Source organism: Uloborus diversus, chromosome 1, assembly GCF_026930045.1.
Source record: "Uloborus diversus isolate 005 chromosome 1, Udiv.v.3.1, whole genome shotgun sequence".
Lineage (NCBI taxonomy): Eukaryota > Metazoa > Arthropoda > Arachnida > Araneae > Uloboridae > Uloborus > Uloborus diversus.
Genome location: NC_072731.1, coordinates 236985786 through 237011222, shown reverse-complemented (window position 1 = coordinate 237011222; position 25437 = coordinate 236985786). Strand labels below are relative to the sequence as shown.

Sequence of the window (25437 nt, the reverse complement as noted above, 5' to 3'; positions counted from 1 at the left end):
TTTAACGTTGTTATATATATATTGTAGCGAAGTTCGCACTTTCCATCCATGGATAACAGTGGCTCAGTGGTAGAATTCTCGCCTCCCGTGCGAGCGACCCGGGTTCAAATCCCGACTAGGACATACTGAATTTGACTAAAATTTCATTTGTACTGTTTCTCGTAATTTATCGAATGTTCTATTAATTTCTGTATCTTTCCGAGTCTGGAAAGTTTCATCACTTTCTCAAGTTGTATATAAGCAGATATAACGTTCATTTGTGGTTCGGAATAAAGATCTCGAGTTGAGACTAACGAGTATTCGCTTCATTTGACTTTCACATTGTCTTCGCTATCTTCATCTACGCGACAATATATATATATATATATATTACCTATACGCTCAAAGATATTTCTTTATTTTTTGAGCTATTTGTTATTATCTTGTGATACAAAATGTTTAAAATTTAATGTTGATGAACAAACATTTTAAAATTAAGGATTGACTGCTGGAAAATAATATTAATATTGCTCGCATTAACATTGTGTTTTTATTTATTTATTAATTTTTTAGGAACATTTGAAAGCAGCAATCAGTATCTCTCAACGGATAAATTAAATGCATGTGTCATATCGTCCAAATTTACCTGCAGTATCTATTATTGCAACGCAAAACGACTACGGCATCAGACAGTCGCGTCACGTGCTTTCTCACGTATATTGTACGTATACGACGGGAAAAAATCGTTATCTTTCTATTTCAGCTCTTTCAGGGGATTTTGCGCACATAACAGTGCACCAACCTGATGTTCAATACTTAATATTCTACACAGTGCCGCATACAAGGGGAGGGTCATGGAGGTCATGCCCCCTCCCCCCCCCCCTAAACCGTCGACGACAGTATCAGTCCACATTGTGTTCCAACACTTTTTCTACATAAAATATAAACGATTATAGTATCTTTTCAATTCATTAATTATTTTTGAAAGTTAATATTTGAACCACTACTTCATTCATTGGTTATGAAAATAATTTGCAACTTTTATCCCCAATCAGGTGTCTTATTCCTGGCAGGTTTGGTGCTTTTTTCTAACCCTCCAACAATTTCATAAATTTTGCTTACCCAGAACCATAGGTTTGTTTACGGGAGGGGGGAGGGGGAGAGATCATTCTTCTGCATGACCCCCTCCCCCTAAAATGTTTTTTTGTATCCGCCCCTGATTCTAAATTAGGTTCCCCTGTGTTTTGTCTTGACCGACAGGGCCAACGAGAGGTCATATCAGCCCAGTCGGAAACTAGGGGCTCGGCATCTGCGAGGGTCCGGCTTGGATTCGGAGCCATATTATTTTGACGTTTCGTGGGGGTTAGGTGGCCCGGCGACCAAACTGACAAGTGGCCCAACTAGGCTCTCGGCAGCCCTGCTTGACCGTGTAGATAAAGGCAATGATTTGCAACACCTGAGGCCTTGATACCAACTTCTCTTTTTTCGGATAATAAAAAAAAAAAGAAATTCTACTAATTTTAAAACAGAAAATAACTAGTATGTTGTGGCCATCACGAAACTTTCTTCTATATTTTTATTTTTTTCTGATCCCTCCCCATGCTTGACGAGGAAGCAATATTCCCAACAAAAACAAAATTACACATGCAAAAACATGACGACCATCCCAATGTCTGAATTATTGCAAAAGCAAAGCAAAGAGCGAAAATTGAAAGTTATTTTAAAAGCCTCGCTTGAATTAATTACAAATATTTTATTTGTTAACAAACATAAGATGGCAACAGTTAAAAATTTTAAATCATTGAGATAATATTTCCTATCATTTCCATACAATTAAAATCACGAGAAATACGCAGACGACAATCTATTACGATTTATCTTTCTTATTGTTGCATTAATAAAAATATTTTTATTCGCAAAAAAAAAGAAAAAAATCAACACCTCTTGGAGCGATCGGCGTCAAAATTGAACCAAACCCTGTTTACATATGGATTCACATATATTCCAAATTTCAACCGGAACGTAGCATTACTTCTTGAGATAGGGCACTCAAAATGGAAAAAAAGAACGGGTGATTGCTCTACCCCGTTTTTAGCTGTTGACGCAAAAATAAAATCCGTTCTTATACCCACTAAGGGCTACTTGCCGATAAATTTTTCTTTCATTCCGTTCATTATTTCTTGAGATACAGCAGTCACAATTGACGACAAAAAACGCTCTATAGCTCAACCCCCGTTTGAGTTATTGACACCAAAATTGAATCAGCACCTGTTCCTGTTAATACCAACATATGGACCAAATTTTGTTTGATTCCGCCAGTTACTTCCTGAGGAATAGCAAGCACGCGTAACTCGAAAAACGTCCCATTGCTCCACCCCCCTTGGAGGAATTCGCGCCAAAAACTAATGGGCACAAGTTCACATAGGGGCACATATGTGTACTAAATTTCGTTCGATTTCATGCGGTAGTTTTTGTTGTAGAGCGGCCACAAAAAACTGGTCACACACAGACGTGACACACATACACACACACACACACATACACACACATACAGACAGACAGACATTTTCCAAAAATGGTCGAAATGGACTCAGCACACCTCAAAACGTTCGAATCCGTCAAAATTCGAAATTCGAAAATTTGCACGAATCCAATACTTTCTTCTATATATTAGATATAGAAGAAAGTAAAAATCAACAAAATATTAGAACATCAATCTCGATAAATTGAAAATAATAAGCCATCCCTAACTGAGGCTCAAAAAAATGATAAGAAATGTTATTTGCAAATGAACTTTTGAAAACCTATCGGAAAACAACTTAAACAAAACTCTGACAGCATGCAAAAAAAGTTCATAGCATACACAAAAATTAATTATTGAAAAACCGATTTTACTTTTTATTTTTAATTTTTTTTGCTTAAAAAGAACGCACAGTATAATGCTTTCTGTCTACATTTTCGCAATCATTTTTCCGAAGTTCAAGGGATCTTCAATATGTTGATACAACACGACAAAACACCATAAATCAAGCTATCGAACATGACACACTCTGTCCGGTAACCTTCCCGCTTCGCAAAACTGATTGAATCCCTGTGTTGTGGTTCTGTTGCCAAGGCGACCGAACTTCTTGTCTTGCATTTAAAACGGATATAACTTTATACATTAGCTTGCTCTTCATATAGAAGTAGTGGCCTATCCCGTGTATAAGCGGTAGGTCAGTTTAATGGGGTAAAGGTTATAAGTAAGTGGGTGGGGCACGTTTTCCTGTTGGGCTTAATTTTAGTCTCAGAACGTCACGTGATCTGGTTTACAATGTGGGGAAGTTGATATGGATGGTATGGTGGAGGACATCTGTTGATAGATTTTCCCATAAAAGAATTGATGTAAAATCATTAAAAACATGGACACCATGTCTAATTATATTTTATGTGGGATGGCTTTATGATTTATCATTGAGGGTGGAAACAAAGTAATGCATAGCTTTTAATGAAGAAGTACAATTCAGTGAAATATTAAGTATCCATATTAAGCAATTTATGAACAATAATATTAATGAAATTTTGTTCCTGTTCAACGTATTTATAAAACGATAAAGATTTATTAGGAATAAAATCTGATACATTTCTTTCTTTTTGGAAACGTTATGAAGCGTATCCTACATTCACTTGCGTAAATCTTGGTTTATAAAAAGTCAAACATTTTATTATGTTGCAATTACAATGTTTTGCATAGAGGAAATTCTTATTCTTCTAAGACTGCCACGAATTGGAAAAGTTTGGGACACCTGATTTATAATACCATAAAATGTACCGGGACTACCTGGGTGTACCGGAACAGTGGGATAAATCAGAATGAAACCTCTAATCATACGAAAAAATTCCCATAAATTTACGTTGCGCATTCATTTTTATTTAAAGAAACGTTACTGTCATGGGTTGCTGATAAATCAAGTTTCGTCATTCCGGGCACAAAACTGGTTAATGACAAAGACAATGCATGGAATACCATAAAAACCTCACGTTTTCGTCATCTGCAAAACTTTGTACTATCTTATAAGTACAGATCTTTTCGTATTTTAAACTAAACTCAAGAATAGTATTTTATTATTAGGCACAGACTTACACAATAGTATGCTGGGGGAGATTTTGTGTATTTTTCAAACTGTGCCATAAAAGATGAATAATTTCTCACGACGCACAGTGGGGCGAAAATGCCAAAAAGCGCTTAAAAGTGTTTTTAAACCTCTCTCGCTTATTTGTTTACTCAGGCATGTTATAATGGATTTTTCTCGATTTGTTTGGGCTCAAAGTCCAAAGTTCGCAGGTTTACGCAGCTAATTCCTTTTCAGGGTATTTCTACAGACCATTGGTGACTAATTAATATTAATTTCTAAGAGGACATAAGAGGACATTTTTTTATAGAGCGTTTTAAAAAAAATAACTTTGAAATCCCCAGTTTTCGGTTTTGATCAAAACCAACTATCTGTTTGAATATTCGATTATTCTTTATTTTTGTTCTTTTACTATCGTCGGACACGAGAGAAATTAAATATAACCGCCATTAATAAGAAAAAAATATATAGATTGCTTCAAAGCAATATGTTTAAATCCCCTTCATTCATGGTTCTTCACCTGCTAAAGGTTATCTTTAGCTTTGTAGTGGACGAAGAGCTCTAAAATTCTAGTTCTGATTGCCTAAGATATAGGCCTGTGCAAATATATTAATCCGCAATTGGTTGAATATAGAAAAAAAATTACCCTTTTAAGCGGTTTTTGTCGTTTTCGTCCCACTGTGCGACGTCATGGATTTAAGATTTACGACGTGAATCGGAACACAGTTTTTTGTTGTTCCAATTCCCCCCACAGATTACTGCGGTGACTTATTCGTCCATACAGTATTATTTTTACGTCATATATTAAAATATATATAAGTAGGTGCTCAATAAGAGACCTAAAAGGCCAATTCTGTCTGCGTTGGTGTGAGTACAAATGGCAAACTGAACTCTTCGTCAAACTTGGGAAAGGGGCAAAAAAAAAAAAAATTTGAATTCTGAAATTTTGATTTCAAATTATGTGTTTCGCAATCACGGGTTGCGACAGTACTCTACTCATTGAGGCTATTGTTTCTAGAACGGCTCCTGTCCCTTCAAGCCTGCCCCTCCTCCTGGGCGGTTACGTGTCTATAATTGCGTGTATGTGTAGGCTTGTGTGTAGGCTTATGTGTATGCATGTAGGCGTGTGTGTAAAGGCGCATATGTGTGAGTAGGACATGGATGTCACATCCCCTTAGAAGCGGATTCTAGGGGACAGTGTTTAGGACCAGAGGAGCCGCGTCTGCAGAGGCCGGTGGGTGGTGGTGCTGCAGAGGACCCTGATCCAAGTTGAAAAAGGAATTGGACATCAAAGATGATCAAATGAGAACAATAAGCAATCGTGATTGCCCAAAAAAGAAAAGAGAAGAAAAGAAGCAAAAGGCAAAGTCATTCGCTAAGTCATCGTCCAAGTGTTCCATGTTCAAACATCAATTTTTCACGACTGACTAAGAGCTCATTATGACCGACTAGGGAGTGACGATGACTAATATGTGGGAAAATTTTACAGTAGGATCTCCAAAGCCTTTTGATATTTCAAGAAATGGAGAAAGGCGCAGATGTCATAGAGCAGCGTCTCTTAAATTGTGTTCCGCGGAACCCAAAGGTTCCATCGAGATCCCTCATGGGCTCCGCGAAACTTTTCTTCTTTTTGCTTCAAATTAGTCTCTTAAAAAATCGATAAATAAGATGTCAATGAAGCTTTAAATCAGTATTTTCCGACTAAACAGCAAAAAGACATCAAAACGAATTTTAGATTAAAATTCAATTTATTTACGAATACGAACTTTGTCATTACAAGAATGTGAAACTTTTATTGAAATAACATCTGCAATTCATTTTTACTTCCTTTTGCACAAAAGGAAGTATGGTACTCGCGAAAAAAATTTCACCCAAAAATCGGCCTTAATTTCCATTTTGCTCACCCCCAAATGAATGTCGAGTTTTTTTTTCAACCCGACCACAAGTGGATATGTGCCTAGGAACGTACAGACACCCGAAATATCCATTTTCACGATCCCCGAGTTAATTACAGCGAGTTTTCTCATGACGTCTGTATGTACGTAGTTGAAATTTGGTACGTAGACTCCTAGTGGGGTCTAGTTGTGCACCTTCTTTTTTGGTTGCATTCGTATGCTCCAAAGGAGGTCTTTTGCCCCTTTTTTGGGGGAAATCATTGTTAATTTCGATGTAAACTCAAGTGGTGTTATAATTTGGCGGACACTTGGCGATATATCGCCAGTCTTTTGGTCGCCAAGTTTTGTCGCCAACTTGGCGACAAATTTGGAGATTTAAATTTTTTTTTTAATCTGGTTTTAATTTGGCCACTGTTGGTGATATTTAGAGAGTAAACTATTTTTATTTTAGGCAGTTTTAATCATATTAAAACTGCCAGTAATGTGGAAATGACATTAAATTGGAGTAAAAGGAAGTCTAGTGATGCGCACATCAGCTCGTTGCTACTGAAATTGAAATTAATGTCTTTAATGAAATTTTGATGCAGTATAAAAGTTATATACTCTCAATTGTCGCGAAAAGCTGTGTAGAAAACCTTAACTACTTGTAACTACTCTGCCTTTGAAATAGAGTTTTACTTATGGATTAAGAAAAATAAATTTCGCAACAAACTTAACATGTCAAGATTGACATGAAAATTTAACTTTCCTCTATAAAGCCTTTAGTTTTAAGTATATGTGCCGTGCGATAATATAAGAAACTCTTATCTCATTGAAATTTGATTTTGTTTTGAACCAGTTTTTTTAAAGTTATTTTAAGAAATTTTGAATAAATTTTTGAAGTTACTTTTTGAAGACAGAAATATACACGAAATAATTTATATTTTTATAGCTCATAAACCGTTTTTCGGAAACTGCATTCGAATTATACTATTGAAGAAAAAACAGGGGTTCCACGAAATATATGGAAATTAAAAAGGGTTTCACTTCTCAAAGAAATTAAGAAACTTCAGTCACATGACAACATCTAAGCATCAGCTCATTTCAAGGACATGATCACTTTTGGAACAATATGAGTGAACTGAATCTTCATACTTGTCGTTTCAGCTACAGTTTTACAATGAAAAATTTTGCTCTTCAATACTTTCAAAGTTGCTATCGAGTTTTTGATGCATTTTATATTTACTTATATTCATGGGTTAGTTTCTAACGAAAAAAGGGCGGTAGCCTTGTAGTCTTCAGAACGTATTTCAACCTTTACTAATAATAAAGCTATGAAAGTCTCTCTGTCCGGATTTCTGTCTGTCAGGATCTCTGAGACGCGCATAGCGCCTGGACCGTTCGGCCGATTTTCCTGAAATTTGGCACAGAATTAATTTACAGCATGGAGGTGTGCACCTCAAAGTGATTTTTTGAAAATTCTATTTTGTTCTTTTTTTATTCTAATTTTAAGAACTTTTCACTGAGCGAATTCTCACAACGTGGGCGAGTAAATTACCAAATGATCATAACGTGGAACCGTAATATGGGCAAGTATAGCAAATTGGCGAGCAATTCATCATCCGTTATTTGTAAATATACAGGCGAACCAAATGACCTTTTCATTTTCTACTACGGGCAAAGCAGTGCGGGTGCCACTAGTGGTAAATATTTTGAATAGTCCAATGTGTGAAAATTCACAGAAAATTAAAACAGAGTGCAGGAGGTGAGCTCCTATGGAAATTAAATCCTGCTTGTATTGGAAAAAAAAAAGGTTTGTTCGATATTAACTACCCCCGTTTCTATTCGTCCCATTATTATTACTTGGTTTTAATAGCTGTATTAAAGTCTAAATTGAAAAAACCCAAGATTTTAACAAGTGTTCCGGTTTACCCGCACATGTAAGGTAAATGTTATACTACTGAAAAATTGTAAAAAAAAAAATACAACCTCTTCGTGGGTTTTTTTTTTTTTTTTTTTTTTTTGTTCAAAATGCAAGAACAAAAGAAGATTTAAGTTTCCATCCCATAAATATTTTCAAAAAATCTTTAATAGCCTTTTTTTAATGCTTGAAGTTGATAACTGATTCATCCCATTTTACGGTATAGCTTTGAATTTTGCAATATAGAAAGAACAATTTCGATTACTCCGAAAGTAGCTTCCAAACAGTCTCTTCGGAATGACTGAATGATGCAACGAGCTATACACAATGTTGTCAATTTTCTTTTTGCGAAATAGGTAGTAGAAAATTTACATTTTAAAACCCCGTGCCTGGAAAGTACAGCACTGGGCCTTTCTTTTTTTTTTAAGTCAAATGTGCAACGCAATTTTAAGTTGCACAAAGTTAACCTACATGATTCAAAGTTACCATCATGCATGATTGTATCAAGCTATTTGGAATTGCAAACCTAATATAATGTTGATTTCTTTCCCAGCTTTCCAAAATGTTCGCCACGTTTTGTGTTTATTCTCGTGATATACTTGATGGAGCCAGCTCCAAACTTTGGCAGCGACGTAGAAACAGTCCAGAACACGACATGTGAATCACGTTCAAGAGCTTTGGCCCAGCGCATAACGGAATCGGAGACCCATCTTTACATCATAGGACTTTTCGATGTTCACGAAGATAGCGGATGTCACATTCTAAAACCAACCGGGATGGAACAACTCTTGATGACGATCGGAATGCTGGAGAATCGGTTCTCGGACGTCAATTCTTCACAGTTTGGTAATGAAATCTCCCAACTGGTTTGCTCAAACGACCAAGTAGCTTTGTGTTAATTTCTTAGTGGTGCTTTCTGAATATTCGTTTTAGAATCTCAACATCAGGTATGCCCCGATGAGAAGTCATGGGAGGTTACTGTGAACTTCCAAAGATTTCCTTTTTCGGCAAATTTTGTATGATAATTCGGCGAAGTTTAGAGTTCTATTCGGCAAAATTATCATCTTTCGACAAAATTTAGAGTTCCATTCGACAAATAGAGAGTTTCGCTCACCCAGAAGTTTAAATTCGGTGCGCCCCTGTTCGACATATCTGAATATGCTGTATTTTAGAACCGAAAGTTGATCGAAACAAAAACACTGATATTTCCTTTTTGATAAATATGGTAGACTAACCAGTAAATGGACTGTTAAGCACAATTCAATTTTCAAAAATTCACAACATCGTTGAAAACTGTACTGTAGCATCTTGAAACATGACAGTAAAACATTTTAATTGATACAATTGATTTTGCAATTATTTTTAAAATCTGGGAGAATTTTTACCATGGCAGCGGAGTCGAAGGGAAATGACCGACTCCGACTCCGGGAGTGTTAGAGTCTTCGACTCCACCTCCGACTCCTTTACCCCAAAATCAATACAACTCCGGCACTCTGCCTCCGGAAGCAATGGCAGAGCTGCGTACTTTGAGGGAAAACGACCGACTCCGACTCTTGAAATTTTAAAACTTCGACTCCCTTTTCCGAATCCTACTCCTTTACCCCAACTCTGATTCATCGACTCCGATTCCTCAGCCCTGGTTTTTACGGTTCAGTGTAAAGTTTTTAGGCGGTTGAAATGAAAAAAAAAAGTGCACTTACCCGTAAATGAACACCGCAAAACCAGTGAACAAACACAGCATTTTTCTTGTCGTTTTCTTTTTGGAAAAATACAGGAGAAAGTTACTGTGCCGGTTCATCGGCAAATTTGGCGAAACACTAAACTTTGCTGTGGTAAAATTAGCTCTGAAACAATAACAAAAATCCGAAATTTGACATGTTCTGCTTTTCTTATTCAACGGCAACATCGAATTACCCAAACATGAGATGGTATTTAGCGGTAAGTTACCGCCCCTAAGTCAGGTAATAATTGTCTTGTCTATTAACTATGAGTCAATTTGACGTAAGTCATTGAAAGCGTTCTCTAAACTTACAGTGTTTATATGTTTCTACGCTAGAGTACGATTCTCTAAACTAAATCTAATTCAAAAATGCATATGCATTTTTTTCTTCCAAACTAGTGATCATAAATCACGTTTTGTTTTTGAAACGAACCTTTTGTGAAATTATATATTGCTTTGACCATTTCAACAAACTGGAATGAGAACTAATTCCTTACTTTTTTGCTTAAATTAGGATTTGATATCTATGACACCTGTTCAAATGGATCTTCGGCGATAATCAATTTAATTCATGCTTTACTGAAAGCAAAAGCTCTAGAAGATGGAAATGGAGGAAAACGACACATAAGTAAGTTTCATATTTCATTTAATATTTCGATGATCTATCAAAGAATATACATCTTGCAAAACAGTTTTCATGTAACAAATTTGAAACTACATGAAAATTATCAACAGCATCCAGAGACTGCAGTTTTATCCTTGTTACGGACTCATCAGTCTGAAATTGAGCTGGAGGCAAATGTCAACTCATTGAAGCAGAGAGTGTCAACAAACTGGTAGCTAAAAGGAATTTAGCACCTTAGAGCTGGAATTAAAACGAAGGGAGAAAGTCCAATCATTGGCTTAACAAAAATTGACCCAAAGACCCCAAGTCACGTGACTCAACAACAACGAATGTTTAGAACGTTTTGCGTGAAACAAGCAAAAGAAACCTAATTTTTTCCAATGCTTTGCTTTAAAATTAATCATGTGACTTAGGGTCTTGGTTTCATGAATGAAAGTCTTCACTAACTCCGTTTTATCTCCTCTCAATGTTTAGCACACGAGCGAGTGTCGGTGGCAATGTTGCAGTTGCACTGGTCGATTAAAGACAAAGCTTTAAAGCTATTAATTTGCACTTCCGAGCCTCAGTTTGCAGCTCCGACATAGATTTGTTTGCTGCACTATTGCAGTGCAACTTATGTGCGAATGACAAAAGAAATATCCGATAGATATTCTGTCTGATAAAATAATTAGCAAAAATACCCGACGCTGCCTGGGTCAGTAATAATTGAGAGAAACAATCGCTACTTTCTTTCTTTTTCTGTTTTAAATGAACGAACTCAAAACACACGGCGTTGACGTGATTAAAAATCGAGCTTCTTCCTAACCCATAAAATTAAAATACCAATAAGTATAAAGAACGAAATAGTATTCAGTTCGATACGATTTCACGACATTTAAGCATGTAAAGATTTTAAGAATTTCCAAAATATGAACTACAAAATAAAAGATCACTAAAAAAACCGTGCGCTTTATCCGGACTGGACCGATGGTCCAGTAGTTTTGAAGATTACCCCGGACATACATACAGAAGTAGCCATTTATGTATACAGATACTAAAATTCAGCATGCTAAACACAATGTTTTTAAGATTTAAAGGTTTGCACTACAAAATATATCTTGGTAAAACTCGATATTTAATGTTCTAAAGTTTACTACATTAATCTTACTTGCTACATTTCACCTAACATGTTTTTGCTATAAAAAAATTCAAAAAGAAAAATTCTAATAATTTTAAAGATAACTGTTATTTGAATGAAATTTGCTATCAGTGAGAGAATAAAAACAATAGTAGGGGAGAGTCGAAGAGAATGGGACATCTGCATTTATGTGCCGAAATAAAATGAAGGATTATTGATAGCTTTTCCAGCAGAAGTAACAGATAAGAACCAAATCTGCTACTTCTACTGGACAAGCTAGAAATAACTTTTAACGCTTTATTTCGGCACGTAAATGTAGCTATCCCATTACTCCTACTATCCCATTTCTCTCCAATCTCCCTTAAAACGTCCTTACTGTTTGGCGTATTAGTAACTAAGGTAAAAAATATATTTTATTCTTTCATAATAAATTATGGAACATTTTGAATACAATTTGCGAGAATGGAGATCCTGAATCAATCTATTTTATTTTAGGTGTAATTGGTCCGAGAAATCCAGACGTTCAACAACAGATATCCTACTTTTTGAAATCGCTGCAAATTCCTTACTTTCCTCTGATGATAACATCAATGAAAATGGAGATTAAGGTACAGTAAAACCTGTAAAGTTGACCACCTTTGTAAGTTGAAAACCTGTCTATCTTGACCACCAATATGCACCAAATTTGGCTGAGAATCATGTAACAAACCCTTTGTAAGTTGACCACCTGTCTAAGTTGACCACTAAAGTACTGCACCGCAAGTGGTCAACTTACACCGGTTTCACTGTACTCGTAGTTCATGTATTTGTATCCTATATATATGTTACCGGCAAAGTATGAAATGCCGTCATTCTATACAATGTCTAGACGTTATATATAATGCCGGACATTTTTCGGCTAAGTATGAAATGGGACGATTATTACATAAACTTTTCTTAGGTATTGCATGTAATGCCTTTAAGTTATTCCAAATGACAAATGCTATTTATGCAAAGAATAAAAAGAGGGCCTGATAAGGCTGTAATATAAATGACGAGCCTTCCTCAAAAATACAAATGTTATTCTGAAAAAATAGTGAAATTGCCATTTTAAAAAAATGTCTCTGATGAAAGCTATTCAAAAAAGGTTTTGTCTTTCGAAAACCTTCATAAAAATAAATAAAGAATTAAATTAACCTAATTGTTGTAACCTTTTGAATAACATTTTATTACATTTTCTGTGATATGTGAAATGAGTCAGCAATTTATTTCTTACTTTTGCATTCTTTAGAATGCCTAAGGGAAAGGGAGGAAATATGAATCGTTCCGCCCCTCCCTTGAGGAATTCTTCATTGGTAAATTTTCAATATGGAATACTGTTTAAGGCTTTCACGGCCGGCGTCAATATGGGGGAGATAACATTTCCGGGCTTATTGGCCGTGGTCTAATTGGAGTAGAAATTTCAGACTTTTCGGCTTGCTTTGCTGCAGCCATCATCAGTGGTTTGAGTTTGGTGAGACTGCAAAAAACTCAAACCACTGATGATGGCTGCAGTAAAGCAAGCCGAAACGTCTGGAATTTCTACTCTAATTAGACCACGGCCAATAAGCCCGGAAATGTTATCTCCCCATATTTCAATATTGAAGTTCAAAAAAAAAAAAAAAAAAGCCGCAATTTACGATGATTTTGATAATGTTCAAGTTAGGAGACAACTCCTAAGGGCGACTTGTTCAAATTAGGAGAAGATAAATTTATAGCTCTTTCCCGGAAATGTTTCAGAATTGAAGTCCGAAACATTTTGTGATGAACATTTGAAAACCAATAAACGCCATGTAAAAAATTCAGTCGCCTCTCCCTTGAAAAATTCCTGGATCCGCCCTTGATCGTTTCATACATTTTCGGTTAGTTTTAGGCATTATACTAGGTATTCTATAGAATGCCGGAACATAGTGTTACGAGTTCAGTGTAACTTCAAAGTTTCTTTAAATGACGACACAGTTCTTGAGAAAACACAGGAGATTTATTTACAATTATGTAAAAGAAATATCGTTAACAACTTCTAAATTAACCATAGCAATTAGGCAAATATCAATTAACACCGTAAATTCAACGGTCACACACGTATTTACGTCGAAATACGCAAAGACACAGCGCAAAGGCTAATACACATTTCCAGCGGAACGCTGAAAACAAAACTCCACAGTTAGAAAGCAAACTAACTGACTCTCCCATTCACAAGACGTCCGGCGTTATATACCCAGCGAAGAAACATCCAGAAAATCCTACAATGTTCTACCAATTTCTCATATTTTCTTTTTATTCCATTCACAAATCTTATCATTCAGAAATGGGGGAACCGTATACTTCAGTCTACTGTTAGGGGGTTGTATGTACATTGCAAGGAATTATTTACAGGTTACGTTACTAAGATAATTTTAGATGAAAAATAATGGAATAAACGCCAAATTTAGCCAGATTACAACAAATTAATCATAAAAATAATTACTATTTACAAAATTTGTAACAATAGAATCATAATCATGATGCACACATTTCCAATCGGGTGATTCTTTTTGAAACAACCGTACTACTGAATAACTGAATGAATCACACTGAAATGTGAAACTAATTACGAAATTTTTTGCAGCAGTTTGTGTCCTATCATTATAATTTCTATCGATAGAAATTTCAATGCTATTTTCACTATTCGATTATAGGTGATTCAATATAGTCAATTCTATAATAACTATTTTAGTACTAATGCTAGTTTTTAATAGAATTTTAATTCTTACTCATGCATATAGTAAATCTGGAACTATTTGTGCAGGCAATGGCGGAAGTACTTTTGGATTTAAAATGGATGACTGTGGCCGTTTTCACCACAACAAAATCGTTAGAAGATGAATTTCGGATTGAGGCCAGTTTACGAAACATTTGCATCGCAGCATCTATCATATTCCAAACGAAAACAAGGTAAAGTGACTTTGTATGTAATTTTCAAGTAAGCTAGCAACAATTTATTGCTTAGAAGTATTTTAACTGATTGCATCATCTTATAAAAAGTAATACCATGATATTATTAAAATGTTTCTGAACCAGTTGAGAATGTGGTAAATACACTGAAAAAAAAACTGTAGTACTACCAGAAAATCTTTAGTAAACTGGGCTTTCCTAATTATTCCTACATTTAAAAAAAACCTGCATTACAACTCGAAAATTTCTAGTAAACTGGACTTCCATAATGATTTCTGCAGGTAAAATAAAAATTGCAGTACTACTAGAAAATCTCTAGTAAACTGGACTTCTATAATGATTTCTGCAGTTAAAATAAAAACTGCAGTACTAATAGAAAATCTGTAGTAAACTTAACTTTACTTTCATAACCCCCGATTTCTACACTTAAAAAATACTGCAGCACTACTAGAGAATCTAGTAAACTGAACTAAAAAAACTGCCATATTCCCTAGTTAAAAATTAGTAATTATTAAAATCTCTAGTAAACTAGACATAATGATTAAAAAGTCAGTAATCCAACGTTATTAAGCACAAAACTTGCTTATGATTGCAGACACGTGTTTCGGTGTTACAAGGAACACCCTTTTCAATGCAAAGAAGTGTGAGCTTTTGGATGAAAAGTCATCCGAGAAAAGCAACATGGTGGAACAGAAGATAGTATAAATATCAAAAAATAGAAATTAAACAAAACAAAAAAGATAAAATGACACGTGGAGACAAAATTTATTATATAATTCCATCAGGAAAAAAACCGTTAAGTAATAAATTTTAAAAGAAAACCCATAAACAATGCAAAAAGTCCAAAAATGAAACCACTCTGAATAAATTAGCAATAAATTTACCAGCGGGAAAAACTATGTATGGAAACAATGTATCAAATGGAGAAATGCAGAAAAAACAGAGTGAAGGATAAACATATTGGAATTACATGAAATACACCGCCAACTCAGTCATTTCCAGCCGAGGACTGCAGTTTCGTGCTCGGCTGGAAATGACTGAGTTGGCGGTGTATTTCATGTAATTCTGCTTTAGCCCTGGCTATTGGGCGGTAGTTTACTGAATATATTGGAATTAGTTAATCACAAAACGAAATAAGAAAGCAAAAAATGAAAAAATAAAAGTAAGAAATGTACGACGTTTACATAAAAAATAGAAAATCTAAACCAATTTTAACAAAGGAGTTCACACAGAGGAAAAATAGGGAATTGCAGTAAGATCGTTAACTAAATTAGAACGCAACTATTTTGCAAGTTTTGTGCTTAATAACGTTGGATTACTGACTTTTTAATTTTTCAGCACAAAGGTATTTATTCTTTATATAGACATAATGATTTCTACACTTAAAAAAAGTGCAATATTCTGTGTTCGTTGATCGCGACTGGGGCAAGTTACATACATCGTAGTCACAAGGTCATCTACATGAAGCAACACATCTGGCGGTGTTGGACCAGGGATTGCTCGGCTTCTGGCCTGGATCAAAAAATCAGAGCTGTCTTCAGGGACCCATCCAACCGGTTAAACCACAAACAGTGGTAGGTACAAAGGACCCTGGACTGTGATATGATATAACATCACTTCAGTTTGAATTGATTAACGTATAAATTTAAAAGCGTAGAGAAAAATCCTGAAAGAGAAAAATCAAGGTCCTCATATTGACTGTAAATTTTTACTTGCAAGTTTGTTTTAGATCTCTTGCGACTATTGTTTTTCTTTAAATACACTCGCCTCAAAAAGTTAAGGCACAACCGGTTTTTTGCGTCTAATTTGTAAATGATTGAATGTAGAAACAAAAAATTTGGAGGATATGTGCATTAAATGGTTTTTTATGCAATGAGTCATATAGATTTGTATAAGTGTATTGCAAAAACGATTTATAACAAAAAAAAAAGCAATCTTTGCGGAAAAGTCCATTCTTGAAAAAAATAGAACGTCACAGTGTTATGTAGTAAAATGTCATAGAAACAATACAAAAATGGTTCAAATTAGGAATGTGTCCCCCCCCCCTCCCTCTAACTTAAATACATTGGCAGCATCGATTTTCCATGCTGTTCATTAAGTTTTCCGACACCGGAATATGAAGCGCAGACCAGACACAGAGTAAGCCTTACTCCAGCTCATGTAACGGCCTTGAGAAGGATTTAAAGCATCAACCTATCTGCCAAGATAGTTCCAAAGATGTTCTATCGGATTCAGGTCTGGAAATTGAAGTGGCCATTTCCAAACCGCGATCCTCAAAAGATACTCCTTAACAATCCGAGCTCAGTGAAGTCGTGCATTATAATCCATCAGAATGTAGTCATTACCAAAAGCACCACATATGGGCTGACATATATGGATCAAGGATCTCATCTCGATACCTCAGACCAGTCAGAGTTCCTCCATGGAACACATGCAGATCAGTGTGACCACCGAGCAAGATACAAGCCCAAACCACGATTGTACCACCTCTATCGATGGTATCTAGTGCGCTGTTCCCTCCAGATCAGTAGACGCTCTGAATCACTTTCCAATGTAAATCAGGACTCGTCTGTGAACAGCACAGAAGCGAATTCGTTTTTTTTTCCGTTTCTTGGTTGTGTTGTCTCTATTCTTTAGTGAGAGACTTTTATTTTCCTTTTTTTTCGTGCGTTGGATTAGTCCCAGTAAGCAAAATATCTCGCCTCAGCATTGCATAAAGGTTGACATGCAAGAAAAATCATCTTGCATTAATGCTGCCTCAATATTGTTATGTTACTCCATTTATGCTGTCTGCAGGCTGCCACAATATTGACTGACAAGGTGTATGCAGCATAATATCAGGAAAATATCAAGGTATGCTGCTTTTATAATATTGCATACGTTTTGATATAACAGGATAATATCAAGATGTTGTCATGACAGCATGAAATCAAGGTCTAGGCAAGATGATCTTGCTTTTGTAATATTGCATACGTACTGATACGACAGGAAAATGTCAGGATACATTGACAAGACAGTATGAAATCAGCACGTTTGCAAGGTGTTTTATCCATTTATTTATTTGTATTATTTTCACTTTAAACTCGAGAATTTAATTTCATTCTTTAATTATTTCTGTTATTCTTCAAGATAGTTTTCTAGCCTAAGAATATTTTCTTAAAGCTGACATCTGATCGGAAATTCATATAAAAATATTAATAGTACTCGCAATTTAATTTAAAAAATGAAACTTTCTTCCTTTTGCGTAATACTTGACTTATTTTTTAAATTCATGCTTCTAATTGTACTATAAATACATAAAATGCCTAGTTAGGAATAATTGCGGAAGGTTTTTTTAGCACATTTAAGAGTAAAGATAGCAAAATAATAAATAAATAAATAAATACAATAAAGTACATTTTCAAATGGATGTCAGCATTGAAAATATCCCATGGACAAAACATATGAATTTATCTTAAAGAATAACATAAATAACCATTGAATAAAATTAATCTTACTCGTGAAATTGAAGTGATAATACGAAATTCTGGACTTCATGTCCTTTTTTTCGAAGTCTAGGGACAAAAAAAGTTATTTTCGGTCAATTCTGACATTGATCGCACATCGTCTGCGATATGACTTGTTTAGTACTATATTAATAAACAAATGCAAATATCAGTCATTCATAAGTTATTCCTAAAACAATACTATTCCACAGTAATAACTAAGCAACCAACTTAACGAAGCCTAAAAAATGCAACGCCACGTGCAACTCCTCTGAACCGACTGAATCGATGTGCTAGCAATGCGAGGGACGCTGGGTAGAAAGAACTGTGCGCACGCGCAAGTATCAACGAAGGTCCACCTGTTCTATTGTGTACTAATTACCTTGACGGCGACAGCATGAAATCAATATCATCTTGACGGCGTCAACATGTATGCAATGTTGTTATTGTAAGGTAATATCAATATTGATATTTTAAGATGAATGCAATGTTGCATACGTGTTATTGTAATATTGCTTTTTAATATTTATGCAAGCTTTATGCAGTATGAAATACGTCAATATTGACGCCGTCAGTATGATATCAAGATCTGTCAGGGTTGATGCAAGAAATTTTGCTAGTAGGGGTGGAGATAAAGTCGTATTTTCAAGTGAAGCAAATGTCTCATACGAAATGAAATGAAATGAAAGTGTATCCGGTAACTTAACTGTTTTACTAGTAAGAATATCATTTTAGGAGAATGAAGAAACGATAAAGCGGTTAACAATGAACGCTATCTATTAGAGTTTAGGGTTAATCCACTGGAGTTAGGGTTGAAATTTCAACTATCAAAATATCACCAAACAGCAATGGCTTTGTTCAAAAATCAATTTTGACCCGTCAAACCCTGACGTCCGATTTTCTAATACTAATACATTTTGTGTTTCGATTTTCATACTTGTGAATGCATACATTTATTTTAGATCAACTGCTTTCCATCGAATGCTATTCCACGAACTATCGTCATCAGGAGTGCAAGTTGCAGTAGTTCTTGGCTCGAACATCGATGTCATTAAACTCCACGAAATGGCTACGTTATTCAACTCATCCATTCAGTACTGGTTATTGGCTGGAATGGACATGGAGGATATCTTCTTGTCCTCATCATTCGGCCCGGACCAACCGATTATCATGTTCAAAACAACAAATGCCAATTTGCCGAAATTCGACAGCAATATGACGCAGAGCTACGAATTTGGAGAGAAGATTAACAAGCTGAATTTGGTCAAAAGTTTCTTTGACTATTTTAACGGTTGTGAAAAAAACGACAAAAGTCCCAATGATTCACGTTGTCGAGAGAAACAACTTGAGAACCGCAACCCGATGTGGACAATCACTGTGGAGACGGTCAATAGGTTAACGAAAGATCTGGAAGAAAGTAAGTGTCTGACTCATTTCACTTTTCCTTGCTCAGTATAAGGATTTACTTGCTCAGTAATCGGCACGGAGCATTTCATTTGTCCAACAAATCTCATGTCAATACGTCAAATCTCATGTTTTGGGGAGCAGATCCCATTTGGGAACATTAGCGTATCACATGAAGTTTTTTTTTTTCTGAGGTTTCACTGGATTATGAGTTACGCTCTTAGCTATAACTTAGTAGGGGAATGTGGGGCAAAGTAAAATGGTTAAGAAGCCTGAGTTTTTTCAAAAATGATCAAATCGAAAATTGCATAAAATACACCGCCAGCTTAGTCAATTCCAGTCGAGGACTGCAGTTTCGTGCTTCTTAGCACTCACCAGCCCGGCGTAGGAGTGACTGAGCTGGAGGTGGAAAACCTCTTAAGGAAGCCAAGAGTGCCAAACAAACTGGTAGCTAATACAAAATTAGCACTGACCAGACGAGTGACCGAAGTAATGGTTCAAAATTGAAAGCAAGGCAGGTATATTCAGTAAGTTACCGCCCAATAGCCAGGACTAAGACAGAAATACATGAAATACACCGCTAGTTCAGTCAATTCCAGCCGAGGACTGCCAGTTTCGTGCTTATTAGCCCGTCACTCGTCTGCACAAAGGTATTTATTTATTTCTTACTTGAGAAGAGTCATAAATGTCTTCATTAGTAAGTACTTAGTGGGTTTTCTTAAATCAATTTCATCCCAAAACTGGTGGCAAGAAAAGGGTAGAGTTGAAGATTAAAATGTCATCGACTTGTTTTTACATGCGTCATAGTGGTTCATAGCAGTTATGATACCCTTACTTTACATATTACAGGAATAATAAAGCAGCGAAAATAGCCTGGTTTTGCATACAGAATTACGCCAATGTTCCCGATTGGGAACACAAAAGTTTGCTAGTTCAATAGAAAATAAATTGCTGAAAAACATTTTTTCTGTCATGTGTTCATCAGCATGAGCCCTATTTATTATTACTCTGAAATTGTACAAGCATAAGCCTTTTTTTTAAATTATTTTAATTAATCATCCAGAAAATCGACAAAACCGGATTTTTTTTCCTTTTTTTTTTTGTAAATTTTTGCAGAAAACAATTATTATAACGGAGAAATAATTTTTCTTTCAAAAATCAAGTCTACTTTTTGTTGACAAATTTTTTTAAAAAATTAAATTCTTACAATAAAAACTGTTCCCGTTTGGAAATATTGGCGTTTGAAAGGTTAAAAATACACGATAAGCTAATTATTTATTTAACTTATCAATGGTCACCTCTGCATGAAGTTACATCAAAACTATTTTTTAATGTGTTAAGAAAATGTGTTATGTATATCGTACGTTTTGCATGCGTTAATGATATTTCGCTTTTAACTCAAATTGTTAGTTTAGGTTACTTATTTTTTCAATAAATAAGGTTGTTACTTACTTTTTCAAATTGTTACTGGAGTTTAGGAGGCATCATAAATGCAGAAGAACTGAACAAAACTGAAGAAAAGTCTTCACATTTTGAAGATCCCAATGATACTTTGGGGGAGGTTGAAATATGGACACATCAGCACGACATAAGAAGACTTTCCAAACACAAAGCACTCTTGGTGAATATCTATATTTTACTGTACAATTTAATAAGATTGAAAAAAATATTTCCCCCCTTTTTACATGACGTTTTAATTTTAGCAGTTTACCAAAAATAAGTATTTGAATTTATTTTCTTTAAAAAGTACAAAAGTACGTTATTTAACCCTTGATAACATAATATATCACCAGTGTTTTAGTTTGGGGCAGGGGAGACAACGTTCCCCGAAATATTTGATTTGTTATTCTTTACTAATAATAAAGCTGAAAATCTCTCTGTCCGGAGGATGTCTGTAGGATGTCTGTGACGCGCATAGCGCCTAGACCATTCGGCCGATTTTCATGAAATTTGGCACAAAGTTAGTTTGTAGCATGGGGGTGTGCACCTCGAAGCGATTTTTCGAAAATTCGATGTGGTTCTTTTATTATTCCAATTTTAAGAACAAAAATATCATAAGATGGACGAGTAAATTACGAAATTATCATAACATGGAACCATAACATGGTCACAGGCCAATTGGCGAGAAAATTCACCATACATTATTTGTAAATATACAGGCGAACCAAAAGACCTTTTAATTTTTCTATTACGGGCAAAGCCGTGCGGGTACCACTAGTACAGAAATAAAGCAAATTTAATGTAAATTTCATACATATTAATAGCATTTGCTTTGGCGAGTTCCTTTAAATTTCTTCCCAACTTTACAGCACTGCTTAAGACGGCAAGGTTTTGTGAGCGTTACAGCGTGTCACTATAGTCATTTACAAAATGACAGAATTGTGACGTCTCACAGAAATTATGCTGCAATAATTTTGTTACATGCTGCATATGATTTCACTGTGACGTTGCTGCAGCAGTTAATGTGTCACTGCTGCTCGCTTTGTGGTATTATGAAGACGTCACTGCAACGTCACTTTGTCACGTCTCCGCAGATTAACATTTGTAAGTTGCTGTAGCTTGTAACGACTTTACAGTGACATGCTGTGACTGTCACCTTTATGTGTTACTCAGCTTTCAAATATGGGTATCGTTTTAGTAGTTAGTTGTGCTATTAGGGATTGGTCTTGTAAAAACTCTTAAACGATTGTATTAAAAAAACATCGAAGTTTAAAGTACAGTCTGTAATCTGTAAGCGTGCTGATAATTAAAAAAAAAAATCAGATCAACAGCAACAGAATTCAATAGTATACAAAAATGATCATTCATGTTTCTTTCTCCAGGTTGGTCACTTTAAAGAAGGACGACTAGTTTGGGACATTAAAAGACTAAACATATTCCGTTTCATGGGCTCTGGATGGTTTAAAATACCCGAATTTCACTGCAGAAAAAATTGTCAAGAGTTATGCAGAAACTTCAACAACATCTCTGTTACAACAGACACAAGCAATTTGTTCAGCAGAATTTATTACTGGAAGCACTCCACGTGGGTGACAGTGTTGTTGACGACATCCAGCATCGGAACGCTAATCTCACTTTTCACAGCAGCGTTTCTTGTTGCTAAATCCTGCAAAGACGACTTTGATGAAGGCAACGAAGGCGTACAAATTTCGAACGTTATTTTATTGATTGCGATCATCTTCTCATATTGCTGCACTCTTCTATTTGTTTTCCAAGTAGATTCCGGTATTTGCATCAAACGTGTGAATATAGTGGGAGTGGCTTATGTCCTGATGTTGGCACCAATAGTGTCCCGTTGCTTTGTTCTTATTGCTGCAGAAATGGATGGCATTCATGGTCATGTGAGCGGATTTACCCAATCCATTCTTTGCTTTTTCATCATGGGTGTCCAATTCGCCATGGCAATCTATCACTGGATGATGAACAACGGAAATAAATACATAAATCCTAAATGTATTTTCAGCATGAAAGATATACTTGTGTATTTTTCTTATTCCATGCTCTTAAGTGTTCTTTGGTTGGTAACGTCAGCATTCTGCGCTCGCAGTCGAAGAAACAACAAGGAAGGTCTTTTTCTACATGTTGGTAGCATTGCTGTTTGCCTGGTGTGGTTGGCGTGGTACCTTCTACTTTTCTTGATGAGTTCAAGTTGGAATGAATTTACAATTTGTTTCGGCTTGGTAGCTACGGCAACAGCAATCTTATTAGTGATATTTTTACCCAAAGTATATCGCATATTGGTTGTTGCGGCTGCTAACGAAAATGGCCAAGTGGGCATGCAACCCGTTATATTTGCATCTTGTTCATCAAGAAGTCCAAACTTGTCCATCTATGAAAGTGTTAACCATGGATACAACCCTGATAAGGATGGGTACATTGTCGATGTATTCAGAGATGATGAAGAGTCACCAGGCTTGAGGAAGATGACTCATCTATGAACAATCTAATTGGGCAGTCGACTAACTTACAGTCAAATTGAATTAAAATTTTAAGAAACTAATGATGCTCAGATTTTAATCTGGCTTTGTAAATCATGAAAGGACAGATAGACAGAAAACTTCTTCAGTAGTTCATTTAAAAACATCACAAGAAAAGAAAAATATATTGAGAAAATTTTGTCAACAGTGCTTTATGTATTTCTGTTTTTGAAATGAAGTTCTACTTGGCGTCAAATCAAGAAACTAGAATCTCAAAATTTATGTAGTAAATCCATTTGCTTTCCCCAAGTCAATCATTCACAAAAGTTAGTGAGGAAAATTTATTAAAATTTTCAACATCCATTTTAACTGTAGTATATGAAGATAATAAAAGAGAAGTTTTAAAATTTAATTTCAAATAGAAAGCAAATTTCAATTACAATTTATATGTTGTTCATTTAAGCACCTTTAAGACATTAAAGATATTTATATATGTTCTCAAGCAAGATTGCGTTCAGAGAGGAGTATGGATACGGAGCCCCCTCCCCCGAAGTTATATACAAAATGGTACTTTAATGGTCATACCGACATCGTTATATACCTGCTCCAACGTACTTCCACTACAACCCCTCACTTCCCTCAAAACATTTTCTGGGTCTTGTCTTTTAGTGAGTGAACCAAGGAACGATTCGAAAAATGAGATTTGAAATATTTATTGCATTTTTCACCACTAATAATATCAAAAGTCAGTGCCCGAGCCGAAGAGAGACCTTTCCAACCACAATTATTTGACATTTAATTTTAGTCAAAGACTGCAACACCTATACATCATGGAGAACCATGAGCTGTAATACATTTAAGGATTATGCAAGAAAAACATAAAATTTTCAGCATAAACAGTTTTAAAAAAGTCAATGGAAAAAAATAGATAGGGAGGGGAAAGGGGATCTATGAACTATTGTAAAATAAAATCAGACCTGTGAAATCAGTGGAAGAAAGAGATGTGGAAGGTGGAATCCAAGGAACTGTTAAAAAAAAAAAAAACACTTGAATTGTGTATTAAGTGTGTTTTAGAATTGTAACAATTATTATGTATTAGTGTTTGTAAATGAATGTGAATAAAATAAACTTTTTTCCAATGCTGCACGATTTACTGACCATGGCCGCCAGCGATGCTTGTAGCATACGTATATCCAGACGGAAGAAAAAGTGCGTTGTACATGAACTTAATATTCTACCTTTTCAAATGATTGACGCTGTTTACAAATGAAATGCAGTGCGAGAGTCTAAAGAACTGACTATATAGTTATTCTAAAGGCTTGCCTTTGCAATAACTACTGTGCATAGCTTTCACAATCTGCTTAGCTTCCAGAATTCTCCCAGGTTAGGTCTGCCACAACTACAGTGCTTCACGGTTTTGCTATTTTTTGGAGGGAATAAAAAAGAGAATTTTCTTCATCATTTGATTTGATTTTCTCCCCAATATTGTTCTTACTTGATAGAGCAATCCCTGTTAGCATACTAACTAGTTTGATGGTTGAGTAACTGAAACTGGATTAGTTAAGTCTTCCAATACACCGATTCAAATTTGGTTCTAAACTATTGATGATGGAACTTCGAATGTAGGTATTGCATTCTGTACAGAGAATGGTGGGAGACTAGCAGGTTGTTTGAAAAAAGCGGAGCCAGAGAAACTAACGGAATGGAAAAAAGAAACTGGGAGGGCGAGGGAATGAAAGGCATAGTGAGAAATGGGAAGATGAAACACAACAATTTTGAGCAGAGGGCAAAGCAGGAAAAGAAGAGGACATTTTCTACTTTTTCAAGATGAATTAAATTAGGGAACCTGGTTGCCCTCCATCTTGTCACTAGATCAATTATGCCAAAGCACTTTTATGAAGGTATTTTTCAACCAAGTTGGTAAAAGATTATACTAACTTCAAACTTGAGTAGCAGGTGGCTGCTACTTGAAAGCTACAGGATACTCCAAAGAACATGAGAGAAAGTAATAAATCTCCAGGTCAGCGGTCGCCAGCAGGTGACCATTTCATTGGAAAAGGTTACCAAAAAATCAAGTCTTAGTCGCCAAAAGTAGTAATTCTGTGTTTCTACGCTGGTTAAAACTCATATTGTATACCATGCTACAACACATATCAAATCCTGAGACATTCTGCGCATCAGTGGACTCCACCTTGGCAACATAACTGAAGCAAACTCCCTTCAGGTTATTTATTTTTTGAGCTGAATATATATTTAAAAAAACGAGCTGATGTTTGCCTCACATGACTTCCTTTTACTTCAATTTAATGTCATTTTCCCATTATTGGCACT

The 25437-nt window shown here is 35.5% G+C and overlaps 1 protein-coding gene across 1 annotated transcript; it reads left to right on the top strand.

Moving 5' to 3' along the window:
• The first annotated feature begins 8445 nt into the window (after positions 1–8445).
• LOC129225934 (uncharacterized) lies at positions 8446–24246 on the top strand. The gene is made up of 7 exons (XM_054860480.1): positions 8446–8732; positions 10121–10234; positions 11844–11956; positions 14155–14300; positions 18748–19202; positions 20668–20810; positions 22012–24246. The coding sequence occupies exons 1-7, from the start codon at positions 8489–8491 to the stop codon at positions 23125–23127; spliced, it is 2331 nt and encodes a 776-aa protein (XP_054716455.1). The 5' UTR covers positions 8446–8488; the 3' UTR covers positions 23128–24246.
• The last annotated feature ends 1191 nt before the right edge of the window (positions 24247–25437 follow it).